Genomic DNA, 15,963 nt, shown 5'->3' with positions numbered 1-15,963 from the left:
TGTAGGTCAAGGCTATGTGGCTGAGTTGTTGTCAAAAACCCTCCACTGGAAGTCTAGCCTGGTCACAGAAGATGACCAGTTCAGAACCCTCTTCACTATTGCTAGGAGTTGTAGCTAGGAGCCCTAGCTGGGTTCATCCTTGGAGAATCCTGGGAGATTCCCTTGTGGCAGATTTCTACTTGACCCACAAATGTACCCTTGCTTTTCCGGTTGCCTCTTTTAGTACTCTCTCCCTCTACCCCCACAAGCTGATCACTTATATATCCATCCCCACCTGCCCTCAGTCCACTTAGGAATATCCTCTATTTCCTCTTCCCAGGGAGATCCCTGTGTCCCTCTTGAACCCTTTGTTACTTAGTCTCTCTGGTTTTGTGACTTGCACATAGTTTTTCCATTATTTACAGCTAATATCCACTTATGAGTGAGTACCACGTTTTAGCAAATTATGTTGCCTTAACTTCTAAAAACAAAATTAAATCTCTTATCCAATAACACTGGTTTGTGGCATTTTAGGATTTAAAAAAATGAAAATAAATATTTTATCAGTATTCTGTAGTTAATCCCTTCATATTTTTGCATAAGTTACCATAGATTAACTACTAAGTTGATTTTTGTAATGTTTTTGTTAATTCTTTAAGAATTTCATACAATATATTTTGATCACATCCAGCCCTCTCCCCTTACTTCCCCACCCACCTAATTTTATTCCTTCCTCTGTCCACTCCTCATGTCCAGCTGTGTTGACCAGCTACTCCTGGATGTTGATTCTTCTCTGAAGTGTAGTTATTAGCATGTGTCAGTCCACTGACTGATATCTCTATCTCAGCAGTAATCAATTACTGAAGCTCCTCAGCTAGGCATGTGACTGCATGCAAACCTTCCCTGCTCTATGCTGGGATTTGCCCAACTTGAACTACTTGAGTGCTCTGCAACAAGCACTGTGACTTCATATGAGCATCTACCCTGTGGTGTAAGGGCAATACTGTTTCCTTGAAGGCATTCACCTCCTCTTCTGGAAAGATCCTTGAGCCTTGAGGAGAGGTGTGTGATATGGACATCACATTTTGGACTGAGGATTTTGATATCTCTTTTTCTCTCCAAGCTGAGCAATTCTAGATTTCTGTATTGATTGCCACATAATACAAGAATAAGCATCTCTGATGAGGCTCTTACATTAATATTTCAAATAAATTATTACTCATATAATCATAATTGTTGGAAGGTTTATACTAAGTCTATGGCTATTTCTATTCCACATTTTTCTCCACAGATAAATTAACTTTAAATAAGAAGCAAACTGTCTAACGATAACACTGCTAGAACAGCTATGAATACCTCATAGAATTTCAGGGTGATAAGATATTTATATAACATGGAATTGATAATAAGATTGTAAGGTGTATAAGTTGACAGTTTTCCCAAATAAGTATATTTGTCATTTTAAAATAAAAACCTTAAGAAAAGTTTAAGGCATACAGAAAATTATGTCATATATTCATTACCTCACAAACAGTAGAATGTCACTATTTTGTTGGACATAGTTACTAATGTTCTGTCAAATAAGTAAAGCAATAGAGTTAGAAGCCCTCATCCATCCCTTTCTTAACCCACACCCTGGTTTCTTTTCCTAGAGATAGCAGCTAAGCTGCTAAGCTAAGCTGCTATAGGTTAAAATGACCTCTAGGGTCATATGTCAAGGGCCCAGTCACAGATGCATGTGGAAGGTGACAGCAACTGAAGGTAGGAACAATGACCTCCTAGAAGCCCCTACCTCTTACGGATAGTAGAAATCCATCTCTTTCTTTCTATTTCTACTTTCCCTTTCAGCCATGAGGCAAGTGATTTTGCTCTGCCTTGAGCTCCCTGCGTTATGTGTGTCTCATTACAAGCCCCACAGCCACACTACCTGTCAGCCATGGATCACAGACTCCATAACTGTGGGCTGAAATGAACCTTCTTCTTTTGCAAGTTAATGCTATTAGGTTACTTGTTACAGTACCATAAATCCAATGACAAAAAGAATATTATTTCATCCGTATGTTCATATATCCATAGCTTCCATAAAACAGGAATAAAAGCAGTTTGTAGATTTGTCTTCATCTTCATGGAACTAAGTAAACTGAACGCATTGGTACACATGCAATTATTAACATCCTTATGTTTATGTGGGCTCGTCATGAATAGATGGTGGTAAGGTGTAGCATCTCCCAGGGTAATTTTTCAGTGTGATAGGAAGTGGATATCTGTTTTTCTTTCCTCATTATCTCCACTCTTTATTCTTATTTGTTTTCATATGATGACTCTGTTTTATTTTTCCTCCCGAAATAATAGAATCAATACAATCCAAGCCATACATTTTGCCTGTCAAACCCTGTCGTTATTTCTTTGGCTCTTCATTGAAGTGGATGAATGTCTTTAGTACGATGTGAACACCCCTCACCCCTGCATGGTGAACGTGTCCTTCTGTCTACTCAAGGTTGTTCTTGAAGCACTGCCTCTTTTCTTATGATTCATCCACTTTTTTCTCTAAATAATTTGCTTCCTTTTTTTAAACCCAAGTTATCCCTCACAACCTCCCCTATCTCCTCTCCTCCAGCCCAACCCCCATCCACTCCTCCCACTGTGTAAGGACTCCCATGGGGAGTCATCAATGTCTGGCACAATTTGTTGGGACAGGATCAAGACCCTCCCCCTTGCATTGAAGCTGAGCATGGCATCCCACCTGAGGATATGGGCTCCAACAAGCTAGCTTATATGTCCTACTTCCAGGGGACCTTCAGGTGTTCCAAGTTTCACCAATGTCTCCTACATATGGAGAGCCTAATTCGGCCCCATGGAGGCTCCACAGCTGCAGGTCTAGAGTTCCTGAGTTTCCAAGAGTTTGATTCAGCTGTCTCTGTAGATTTCTCCATCATGATCTTGACCTCCCTTGCTCATATATTCCCTCCTCCCTCTCTTTGATTGGATTCTCAGAGGTTGGCCAGGTGCTTGGTTGTGGATCTCTGCATCTGGTTTCATCAGCTACTGGATGAAGACACTATAATAATAGTTAGGGTATTCACCAATCTGATTCCAGGGGAAGGTCAGTTCAGGCACCCTCTCCACTATTGCTATGAGTTTTAGCTGGAGTCACGTTGTGAATTCTTAGGCATTTCCCTAGTACCAGGTTTCTCCCTAACTCCATAGTGTCTTCTCCTTCATTGCTCTCCCACCCCGTCCTTCCCATCCCTCTCGATCATCTTGTTCCCTCATGTTTTCATCTCCCTTTCCCTCCCATTTAGTGCCTCCCCTGACCCTAGTTAACCTAGAAGATCTCATCTAATTCCCCTTCCCCAGGCAAGTCATGTGTCCCTCTTAGGGTTTTCCTTGTTACCTAGCTTCTCTGGAGCTGTGGATTGTAGTCTGATTATCCTTTGCTTTACATTTAAAGTACATGCCGTGTTTGTCTTTCTGAGTCTGAGTCACTCAATCATCCATTTCTCATTCTCTTCTCAATTACTCTGGTCTGTATAAACTATTATAATTCTTTATCTCATTAAGAAAGCTTTTTGACTTATATTTACTCAATATTATGCTCTTTTGGGGGGAACAACAACATAACTTCACCATTCTTTCTTTAAAATTGCTGTGAGCTTTTATTCTGGTCAGTTGGCCAAATCTCTTCCATCAAGTCAAAGATTAATGTCACATTGAAAAATTTCATTAGTCTTCATCTCAGTTCATTGTCTGAAGGAGATTTTGAATATTCTCCATAGACACACTTTTTAGGTTGTTACCTACCAAATTTTCCTGCAACCTCCACATCCACACTGTGGTCCAACCATGCCTCTAAATATACATAAAAAACTTTAAAATTTATAAAAAGACTATGGAGCTTTTATTGCATTATTATGGCAAAAATGTGAGTGTGGAAGACATGGCCACATGGAAAAATGAGTTTAGCTAGAAGGGAGGCTGACTATTTGCTTATATGGGAAGTTAAGGAATATTAAATATTCTTACCATGGCCTTGATTATGACCTAAGGATGGTAGTTAGAAGTAAAACTTTTGGGAGACATGGAAGTTAGATGATCACAATTCTATATAACTGTATTGAAGTTTGTTATATGGCAAACACTATTCCAACTATTTTGTGGGTAATTTTTTTTATTTCTAATTGATTTTTTATTGATATTTATTGAGCTCTATATTTTTCTCTGAACTCCTCCCTGTCTCTTCCCTCCCCCAACACTCCCCCAAGGTCCCCATGCTCCCAGTTTACTCAGGATATCTTGTCTTTTTCCACTTTCTACTTCCCATGTAGATTAGATCTATGTAAGTCTCTCTTAGTGTCCTCATTGTTGTCTAAGTTCTCTGGGATTGTGGTTTGTAGGTTGGCTTTCTTTGCTTTATGTTTAAAAACCACCTATGAGTGAGTACATGTGATAATTGTCTTTCTGTGTCTGTGTTACATCACCCAAAATAATGTTTTCTAGCTCCACTCATTTTCCTGCAAAATTCAAGATGTCGTTATTTTTTTTTCTGCTGTGTAGTACTCCCTTGTGTAAATGTACCACATTTTCCTTATCCATTCTTCAGTAGAGGGGTATTTAGGTTGTTTCCAGGTTTTGGCTATGACAAACAAAGCTGCTATGACATAGTTGAGCACAGGCCCTTGTGGCACGATTCAGCATCCTTTGGATAAATACTCAAAAGTGGTATTACTGGGTCTTGAGGAAGGTTGTTTCCTAATTTTCTGAGAAATCGCCACACTGACATCCAAAGGGGTTTTACTAGCTTGCATTCCCACCAGCAATGCAGGAGTGTTCCCTTTACCCCACAACCTGGTCATTCTTACAGGTCTAAGATGGAATCTCAGAGTTGTTTTGATTTGCATTTCTCTAATGGCTAAAAATGTTGAACATTTCCTTAAGTGTCTTTCAACCATTTTAGATTCCTCTGGTGAGAGTTCTCTGTTTAGGTCTGTACTCCATTTTTTTTTTTATTGGATTATGTGTTCTTTTTGTGTCCAATTTTTTGAGTTCTTTGTCTATTTTGGAGATCAGACCTCTGTCTGATGTGGGGTTAGTGAGGATATTTTCCCATTCTGTAGACTGTCGTTTTGTCTTGCTGACCGTGTCCTTTGCTTTACAGAAGCTTTTTGTAATTGTAATGAATTGTCAGAAAAATACAGGTGGACTTTCTTCTTGTTCTTAATTAAAACAATACAGTTGTCGCTGTCATTACTACTATCTCTTAAGTCTAATAGTAGATATTGAAATGATCTAATGAGCTTGGAGCTGACAGCAGAACTAGAGCGCTTAACAGACATTAAGTATCTGTAGTAATTATTAAAATTAGTTTGATGTGGCCCACAGGATGGATTTTGGAGGGTGGGAATGAATCTGGGGCTGTCATTAAGAGGTTGTGAAATAATTCAGTTGCACAGCGGTAGAGACCTGGCCTCAGGAAGTAATAAATCAAAGAGGACTCCAAGGTTCTAAACCTGGGTGATGGAGCAATTGGGCATTAATTTTGCTTTCATGATTAGAATTAATTTTATTTCCATTTTCATCCTCTGTCTCCTCTAATTTTTTTCTTTCTTTTTTTTTAGCTTATGATATAATTACAGCCAACTAAAGAATGTTGAGAACAGGAGAAAGTTTTTTTCCAGGGAAGATCATACCAATGATTATCCAATACTAAAGGATCAGCTACGAAAACATATGTGTGTGTGTGTGAATAAAATATACTGAGCAGCTTATATTTATGTATTGATTTATACACAGATATATCTATGTAACAACAACTAATGGATAAAACAGGCTATGAATTTCAAAGACAACAAGGAAGGGAGGAGGGGAGCTTGGTGGGAAGTTTGATCAGTTTGAGAGTCAAGAACATTCAAGATTAGGTATTTTTCTCCCTCACCCTGTTTTTCAAATGCTAAAATAGCACATATTATCTTTAAAAGAAGAAAGCATCTCCCCCCATTACAAAATCCTTGGGAGTATTTAATAAATTCTTTTCCTTCAGACCAAAGACTTTCTATATTAACAGATTATGGCAGAATGTTGTTCTCCTCTCTCTCTCTCTCTCTCTCTCTCTCTCTCTCTCTCTCTCTCTCTCTCTCTCATCTATGCTTAGTGAACAGACATGTTTCTGAAAGTTGCATCTGAAAAGCACTTTGATTTTGAAGTCAATATGCTAACCCTTTCAACAACACAACTATAGCAGGGATGTCTCACTGCATAGGTTTCTCTGTTTTTTAAAGAACTATAATTAAAAACAACGGAGTGGATGGAAGCCAATTCAGGGACGTGTTCCAGGTCTGACCATGCTGGTGGATATCGAGCAAATGAACCTTTACTTCAGTCTCCCCTTCTGTAAAGTGGAGGCAGTGATATCGGGTTACTCCCCTCCTCCCAGCCCAATAATGGAGTGAACTACGAAGAACATGCACACAGCGTAGAAGGTGTAGTAGTTAGAGACTTGAAAAGAAACTTCCAGTTTTGTTGATAGTCTTGTGACTATAGTAGAATGATCACCAGCTAATGTCTGTGACAAGCCAAAAGTAGATCGTACTTGTGGGGATCTCCATACTGCAAACTGCCCTATCGAAGTAATTCTGATCTTCTAAAGCATAGACACCATGATACAGAGAGCATTACTGGGCAAGGGAACCGGATCAGTTTGGATGATGCACTAGAGGACAACCCAAGCTAGTGGAGGGTGTTGGAAGCCCTTGGATGGGAGAACTCCAGGTGGGTAGCTTGTTACAGAAATATCTCCCAAACCAGAGATGTCCTCGAATCATATCCCCACTGGAGGGGCTTCCTGTTTTACTGGAATAGGTGTTGTGTGGTTTTTCCTACTCAGTCCTTGACTTGGAGTAAGCTGAGGGCTGCGGCTTTTATGGGGGAGACTACAGAAGCAGCTGGCAATTGGAGCAGTGTGTTTTCACACACTTTCAACTTCTGTCGCGTTTGGTTTGCACTGAACTTGTGCTAAGGCAGCCTGGTGTTTCTTAGCACCATAAGCACACCCCCACCCTTCCAAGTCCTCCAAATATTTCAATTCATTTCTAGCCCGAGAGTACGGGAAAGCCATTTCAATCTTATTAATTTCCTTTCGTCCTCCGCTGTCAGAGTGCCACTGGTTCTAAACTGAACAATTAGAACAATTTCCTTTTTCTTTTCCTTTTCTTTCTGTAGCAAGCATTTTCTTTTGAACCACCAACCAGCTCCCAAATCATCACACAGACACATATTAGTTTTGAATGCTTGGTTTAGGTTAAGCTCATTTCTGGCTAGCTCTTTTAACTTAAATTAACCCATTTCTCCTTATCTACCTTTCTGCCTCTGGGCTTTTTTCTTTTCTTTCTTCTTGTGTTTCTTACTTTCACTGCTTTTTGTGTCTGACTGACTAACAGCTTGGCCTGTGCTCTTCTTCCTTCCCTTTCTAGTTTCTCTTCTCCTCATTCTTCCTTAACTTACATTTCCCCTCCTATTTATTCTCTCTGCCTGGCAGCTCCATCTGTCCTTTTTTCTGCCCAGCTATTGGCTGTTCAGCAATGAGGTGCTGCTGGAAAAAAATGTGAAACAAATGCAACAAATCTTTCCATAATTAGACATTTATCCTTACATCGTTAAACAGATGCAGCATAAAGAAAAGGAACACACCTTTACACAGTTAAAGTAATATTCTGTAGCATAAACAAATATAACACATCTTAGCCTACCTAAGACAATAGCCCAGAACGTTTTTCTCTCTAGGTTCTCATTTCTCCAGTGATTTTAAAGAGTGTCTAGGTTCCGTCTTGATTGCAAATCCCAAGACAGTAACCTACATCAGTTAAAGGGGATGATTTGGAGCTGGATATAAGTGGGTCTCTAATCATATTTCTTTTACTTAATTTGGGTCAATGTCAGCAAGGTATACAACCTTTTAAGCCTCATACTTCTGATTGGACAAAATAATGATACCTTCTTTGTTACATCGTGACTGTATCACACCATGAGGCTTTAGTGATTGCTACATTTCGAGTGATTTCTGCTCACTCACGGGACTTTTCTACAGTTCCCCGTGTTTCACTCTTTCCTACCCAACATAGTTACTTTAAATCTAGTTCTACTCTCAGGATGATATAATCTGAAGACTGCCTTTGCATTGTGGAAAAGAGAAAGACCGGTTGTACAGCTTGGTCTACAGAGTGAGTTCCAAAACAGCTAGAGCTACACAGAGAAACCCTGTCTCAAAAAACCAAAAATAAGCATAACACGAATGCCTCCTGTTCACGTGCTTTTAGCTTCATTCACACCCAAGGGATAGTAAAATAGTTCTTTCCTAATTGTTACTGACTACATTCCTCTGCTAAATATTATTTTCCTCGAAACTGGAAGCACACCTCCCAACCATGTCTTCCATGACTCTACTCTTACCCATGTTGCTTTTAGCTGTTTGTTATACTCTGGTGTCTACCTTTGCTTTTAATTTAAATTCCTGAGTGTTTATCCTGAGCACTACAGAGAAGACTATGTGATCTTCAGAAAGCCCTATGGGTTCCATTTTCTGTTGCCTTCTCTGAAACAAGAGCACATTTCTCTGGCATTCTTACTTACCTACTCCTAACCATGTTTGTGTCTCCAGCTATGTCACCTCCCGTAGCTCATTGCTTTGTTTCATTTCCTCTCAAGTCCTGTGCTTCTTGACCTATTTTTAAAACTTTACATTTTCCAAGTGATTTCTGTAGTTTAGTTAACTTTTTCTAAAGTATGTTTTTATGCATAGCTTCTAATGTCATCTTCTCCTATCTTAGACTAAAATTCAGATTTACCTCTGTCACATTTGTTAAACCACCTGGCTACCACTCATTCATCTTGCTTGTTTCTGGGTGTCTTTTATCTGGTTATCCGGGGTATCATCCTTAAGCTCTCCCCTTTCCAAATACTTTAACTCTGCAATCCAAACTTCTAAATTTTGCTTTATTCTTACTTCCCGCTCAATCCTCCAATATGTGGCTTCATGCCTTCCTATCTGTATGACCTTCTCTCCTTTAGGTTTCTCCCCTCCTCACCTGTCCCACTTTGTAAATATGATTCTTGTTACAGCATGTAGATGGGGGCTGAATATGATCCACCTTTAAGGCAAACCCAGATGTCACTCTTTAGATCCTTTAGCCCCATAGGGATGAGCTGTACTTACATGGTTCCTATTTGTATTCTGTGGGATATTATAGAGGAAACTACCAACTCACTAAACATATGCTAAGGAAATAATTGAGTTTGGAAGATTACCTTCTCTTAAAAAGTGATTACACATTGTGAAAACATACCAGTGAAACAATAAAGACTATCTCCTTGATGGATAGCTGGTGCTTAAGAACACAACGTAACTGTCATGTGTGCAGGCAATTTCTCTCTTTGTCAACTATTATTGAATTAAGGGAGCTTATCTTAGCTACCTGCAGGAGAGAGATGTGCCAAGTCTGAGGCAAGGAGGAGGTCTTTTTCTCTGTACATAGTGCCTCTGAAATCATTAGGTACTTGGATTATTAACAAGGTAAACCAAAATAAATAAATAAAGGACAGAAGAAAAACTACTAAATGATGATTGAGTTTTCCAACCTGTTACTGTGACATATCGTTTATGATATTCTAAGCAAATCAGTCAGTTTCTATAGGGTCTCTCATGGACCTGGTTTTAGAAAGTTATGATGACTTTTCATAAGTAGTACAATTCCTTTCCATAAATCTCTTCAAGGTACTTAAGAGTCACATTCGCTTTCTTGCGGCTGGAATTTTCAACCACAAGTGATTCTAGGTTGCCACAATATAAATGAGATTAGCTTGATAAGTAAATATTTTCAGATTCAGAGAAATGTGATTCAGCACTTCCTTTAAATGTGAAGTATGTGTGGTTACTTTTAGTGTGGCCTTTGTTGCAGCCATGCGTAGTAAGTGTCCTGAACACTGACTAAAGAACTTGGTCAACCCACCTGACACCTCTTTGCAAACTTCATTAAAAGAGGTGTTTAAAAAAATTAGCAATCACCAGAAATAGGTCAGTTAAATATAGAAGACTGTAGACTGCTCCAGGCAACATCAAAATATCCAGGCAATAAATTTTCTGAAATGTAATTGAGTTATAGGATATAACAATAATGAAGAGTTGGGTTATTATGTCTTTTGCATATTGGTTATATTTCTACATCTTATTTCTGAGGCCCCTGCCCCAGCCTCCGTAAGACAGGAAAACAGGCCCATTCTTTATGATTACAGAATACTCTTTTATCACTAGTTCATGCCAGCTGATAGTTTTTACAGCCTGACAAGGGACCAAGTCATCATTACCTGGAGGGAATCACTTAAATCATTTGAAGATGGCTCTTCTGCTCCAAAGGGAACCTGGAGCCGACTGTCTCACAGTCTCTCTCTCCCCAGGTGGCAAGGGTTAGTGTTGTTGAAGAAATGACAGATGTTTCCCTCAGGGTGGGTAGACTAGATTGGAAAATACATAGGAGGAGAGTTTGTCAAGAAAATTCAGGGAGCAAAGCTGATGTGTTCTAAAGGGGATTCTCACCTGCTCCCTGGATTGAATCAGGAATGCTTATATTTTATGGACTTGTACAAGTGTGCGGAAGACAAAGAGCAAGAAGCAAAACAATATACATAGGAAGAGAAAGGAGTGGAAGATGTGAGAGGGAGAGATATCCGGAGGGGCATAAAACTTCATGGTTTACCAGCTCATTTGTTGAGATGATAATAACATTCTCATTTGAGGAACAAGTTCTTCGGGGAATTGACATTTTATTTTTTTAAGACAGGGCTTTAAGGATGATTGACTAATGGAGTGAGAATATTAGATTGCATCAAGGTTCCAAAATTAAAGGGAATAGTTTTAGTGTTAAAAAGTGGAAAATCACGGATGAGTTGCTGGACTGACTGCTGCAGGATGGTGCAAGTTGGATGAGTGCTGTAGGGTTCTCTTCTTGAAGAGGATACCCCCGTGCGTGCTTTGAGACATCACAGTGAATCTCATCAGCATATACCAGTATGTGCATTTGTAAGAGTGGCGGAGGTTATGTAGATGCAAAGGAGTTACCACTAAAGCTAGACTATCATTTATACTTAACCAGTCTCTGCTTGCGAACCCTGGAGCAGCTCAGAGTGAACTGGTGACTTCTAGAAGCTAACTTAAAGTTTGCATACAGGTTTGCGATCATCCTGGCTTACTGCTCATTACTTGGATTGCTTCAGGTTGGTTACTTCAGGCACATTTTTCAGTGATTGCATTCTATATATATTATAATGGTAGTTCTGAGGTTTTCTAATTTAATATTTTATTACTCAAAAATATTAAGCACATATCCTTTCTTATGTATAAGTACATAAAACTACATCTGGCCTTTCTCAGAAATGAATATTGAGCCAAACTAAAACAACTTTGATGGCTCACAATGCCTTTCAGATCCAGTTTTGAACTGTTCTACATACATACACACACACTTTTAATATATGTAATACACACATATAATAATTTTTAATGTATGTACTTCATATACATATAAACATACATATGTACACACTAATTATTTAAGTCTCAAAACTGTCTCAAAACTGAATGGAATTGTTGTTAACTCTATGTTGCAAGAGAAGAAAATAAGAAATGAGAGGTCTAATCCGTTGTTCTGGTAAAAGTGTTAAAAAATGTAACAGAGATAAAATTTGAACCCAGAAAACTTGATGACTTACCACTTCCTTCTTCACTTCGGCTGTGGAGCATTCTCACTTGATTTAGTTCAGCAAACACCTATGGTACCTGTAGATTCTATTTTCATTTGAATATTTCTTAGCATGGGTGTCCTTATGTTACCAGATCATGGGTTTTTGAGTGTAAGCACCGTGCTTTCTTAAGTTTGTCGTGTACCGTGTTCACACAAGAATTTATTACTCCTAATTACATACTGTTCTGTTCTTTCTGAGGGATTTTCACCTTAAAGTAGTAGGTTTTAATCCAGAAAACATGTAGATGTATAAAACATGGAATTTTCAACCGTTAAGTGAGATATGATTTCATGTTTTTCTCCTTGAATGTTTTCCAAGAAGAAGAGACTGAACGAAGTGAGCTATTGTTGATTGATACATGACACTGTGAGAATCACATTTGCTGAAATTCTTTCCTTTTCAATACCTTTTCCCCAGGGCGCTGCTTTAATTAGAATGCTGGCTAATTTTATGGGCCATTCGGTTTTTCAGAGGGGTTTGCAAGTAAGTAACCTGCTTTCTATTTCCTCCGACCATTGTTTTCTTGTCATTGTATGTATTTTCAAGTTATGCCACACTTTGGGAAATTACTAATATCAAATTGCTTCTTTGATAGGAAATTTAAGAAATGCTAGGCAGGCTCAGTCCTTTAGTATGAAAGGAAAACAGCCGTCACAGGACACAAAGTGTAAGTTCTGTTCATTCTCAAACAGGTAGATAATTTAGAGGCGTTTAATCGGCATTTATGAACTGAACTACGTTTTACCGAACTTCAGAAATCCTGCTATTACTTACTGTCATTGAGGTGCTTACATAATATGAAAACAAATTGTTGGCTTTACTAAAATTACATAATTGAGAAAACTTTGTGCCTGCTTCTCAGTTATGTAGGTCTGCTTTGTTTTATTATTGGTGTACAGAGTTGCTGTTTGTCTCAGTGAAAATAAAATACTTTTATTTGAAAGAGATGTGAATCATTTGAAAAGAAAGGAGACAATCATGTGTTTTTCATTTTGTTGTTATCTCTTAGAAGCCCGTTCTTTTCTAATGTGAGCAAGAAATGAAGTGGATAGGAAAAGAAGGGGAAGTGGAAAGGAACTAGGAGGAGTAGAGGGAGGGGGAACTCTAATCAGGATATATTGTATGAGAAAAAATGTGTTTTCAATCAAAGAGGAAAAAAAGAGAGAAAGAACAGTTGCATATAACTGCATTTAGGGTAATGAGTATGAAAATGTAAGAATGGATTTGTACTAAACAAAATTATTAAAAATGTAGAGCAGATAAAACAATAAAAAATTAAAAAATTGATTCCATTGAATCTGCTAGAGTAAATCACTCTCTTAGTCACTGTGATTGATGAATTATTTATGATGCATTCTGCTACTTAGAAGTGTCCTTTAAAGTAAATTGATGTTCACCTGAAATACAATTATGCTAAGACAGAGAGAGCAATCAATCTTATCTGTTCTTAGTAAGCTTTTCATTTTGAAATTTAAATAAACTGCAACTGGGATTGGGTCATATTTTTGTAGTAGAATTTTATCTTTATCAGAAATAAACTGAAAGATAAAATTCAAAGGCAAGAGTAAAATTTGACACAAAAACTCTAAATTTAATGCAACAAATGAAAGGAGCACATACATTTATTGGAGAACAATTTTCCTTATAAACTACTTTTGCAGATTAGTTTTAGCAGGCTTCAAAATTTATTTTAATCAGCCCTTTTTATTACAGACACCCTCAGAATACCTGAGGCCACTGAATGTATTTGCTCAGGGATGTAGGTTTTATTTGCTGAGGGATGAAGACTCCATTCTGATCACATAGTCGAGAAAACCTTTTCTTTTCTTCCCTTTCTTTTCTTGTTGCTTCACCTCAAAGAATGCCCTCCATGAATATAAACCATCTGGAGAAATGGTTTTCCTTATCCCAATGCTTTGTTTTCCCCACCGAATTTGTAACAAGACAGTTTCAAAAAATATCTAAGTTTTCATGAGGTCAATATAAATTGAATTTGGAGTCCTGTTGGCAAACTGATATGAAATCATTTTTCTGCATACAATTGTTATTATTTCTCTTCAACTATGTACATGTATAAGATCACCCGATTGAGTGACTTTAGGAAGTTATTTGGGCAGAGTGTTTTTGCAGCCTTTTCCCGTATCCTGTCATGTTTTCTATGGTATACAAAACATATTATTTTGAGTATACCTTAAAATCTCTTCTGCTGACTCTGCCTCTTCAGTTTTAACTGAAATTGCCAAAAAATTGAAATAAACTTTTATTTGAAGCTAATGATAATGCACAATTTTGTGCTTCAACACTTGATTTTGTTAATTTTCAAGTAAGGGAGTCTATGTTTGTCAACACTGCATTTCATTTGCCTCGTGACATCTCATTGATCAGGTGGATCCGTATCCTTCAGTGCTTGGTCTGCAGCTTCATTTATTTATACTTATCACTCAAACTGATTTAGTGTATCATCAGCAGTTTGGATTAGTTGACACTAGATCCTTCTGTCTGGGTGATAAATTATCATCTCTTGTGCATGAAGATGTATGGGGTACATTTTGGAGATGACCCCCTGAACAGACACTTCATGACATGGTGCTGAGTGTTGGGAGAGTTCATATTAATAAGCCTGACATTCACAAGGCTCTGGAGAGTTTTACTTTACAAGTTGTTGAAAGGGCTGTTCTGGGATGTCAGCATTTACCTCTGAGGAAAATCTATTCATTGTTTTTACATTAACCATGGCTGTTTCTATGCTGACAAATGAAAGTTTATTGTTTTCCAATAGATTATGGCTCAGGTAACCCCAAACTGCAAATGAGGTGCATTTTCATATGCTGTTATTCCTTCTTTCCTTTCTTTCTCTTTCATTCTTTTTGCATTAAATTTTTTTACCATGTACTCAAGTGATTCCCTTAACTATGATAAGATAACAAGCTATGATATCAGCTTCTCTTTATTATCTAACAAAATCTGTTTTTTTAATGTCTGTATGGGTTATTCTAAGACAAAAAAATATATACAAATATGCTATGTGTAATTTATCTAGTAGATTTCTAGGTCAGTTTATATATTCATATTTTCTTAGATAATATTTGAATAGAGTTTCAACAATATTTTACATATCGCAAAGTACTTTGTGTAGAAATATGTATTTTAAATTTCAAACTGATGATATATCACAGCAGGCAGAGATTCTGAAACTTTTGGAGAAAAAAAATCTGTTGTGGGATATTTGATTGCACTGTGAAACTTGAGACTGAGTTAATAAAATGAACTTTGGATCAGGGGGTGGAGCTAGTGAGTAGTTGACAGGAATTAGGTCTAGAGAAGATGGAGGAGCTAGGAATACAGATAGAGAGACTCACAGGGAGAAGAAGAGAGGAACTTAGAGATTCCTGAGCATTTTTGGCATGGGATGGAAAGAAGAGATGCTCTCTTTCTGAGTCTCCAGTCAAAAAGGAAGGTCATCTGGCTGCTTCTTGGCTGTTCTGATCTAGGAGGTTTTCACACCCTCCTCTGTCTGCTGACTCCTTATTGACAAATAGAATAATAGAGTTTAAGCCTATAGTTGGCATCTACAGCCAAGCTGTTGTGATGGCTGGTGAAATGCTTGCAGGCCACAGCGGGTCTTTATGTATCAGTAGATTCAGGAGCAGTTGCTAAGCCGACAGAAAAAGGACAGAAAACTTTTTGTTTTTACTCATTATATAACCTATAAATAAGCTATCAGACAGCAAGGAGAAAAATTAACTGAGTAAAAATGTCCAATTGCAAGGAAAGTCTTGATGTTTTTGGACATCTTATTTCTTTTGAGTTTACTTAAATGTTTAAATTGTTTAGTTCTTCATGATTTTTAACAAGAAATTTTCTCAAATCTCTTCTTTAGTAAACAAATTGTATTCATAAGTTTAAATTAGTTGATAATTTTGCTAATTATGTTTGAATTGAAAGTGGAACATGCCAAATGAACCTAATTTAAACTGTTTTGTTTTTGATTATATGTCCCATTCATAAATAATCTATTTCAAGACACAGAAATGATTATATTTTTGCAAACTCTACATATCTACTGTTAAATATAATCCATTACACAAAATGATAGCAGGCAGTTTGTGGGAAGCTTGAGGCAATAGAATAAGTGCTGAGAAATAATTCTCATTTCTCTTAATTAATATTCAACCTCCTCCAAGTCATGACATCTCT

General features: G+C 37.6%; 1 protein-coding gene across 1 annotated transcript in view; it reads left to right on the top strand.

Annotated features, from left to right (window-relative positions):
- Positions 1-15,963, top strand: part of Trhde (thyrotropin releasing hormone degrading enzyme) — a 369,227-nt gene that overhangs the window by 240,045 nt on the left and 113,219 nt on the right. The window contains exon 7 of the mRNA XM_057758096.1: positions 12,184-12,249. Within this exon, the coding sequence (XP_057614079.1) occupies positions 12,184-12,249 (66 nt within the window). The remainder of the gene's footprint in view (positions 1-12,183; positions 12,250-15,963) is intronic.

Source organism: Chionomys nivalis, chromosome 25 (assembly GCF_950005125.1).
Source record: "Chionomys nivalis chromosome 25, mChiNiv1.1, whole genome shotgun sequence".
Classification (NCBI taxonomy): domain Eukaryota; kingdom Metazoa; phylum Chordata; class Mammalia; order Rodentia; family Cricetidae; genus Chionomys; species Chionomys nivalis.
The sequence above is the reverse complement of the archived record's forward strand: the minus strand, read 5'-3'. Positions and strand labels throughout refer to the sequence as shown.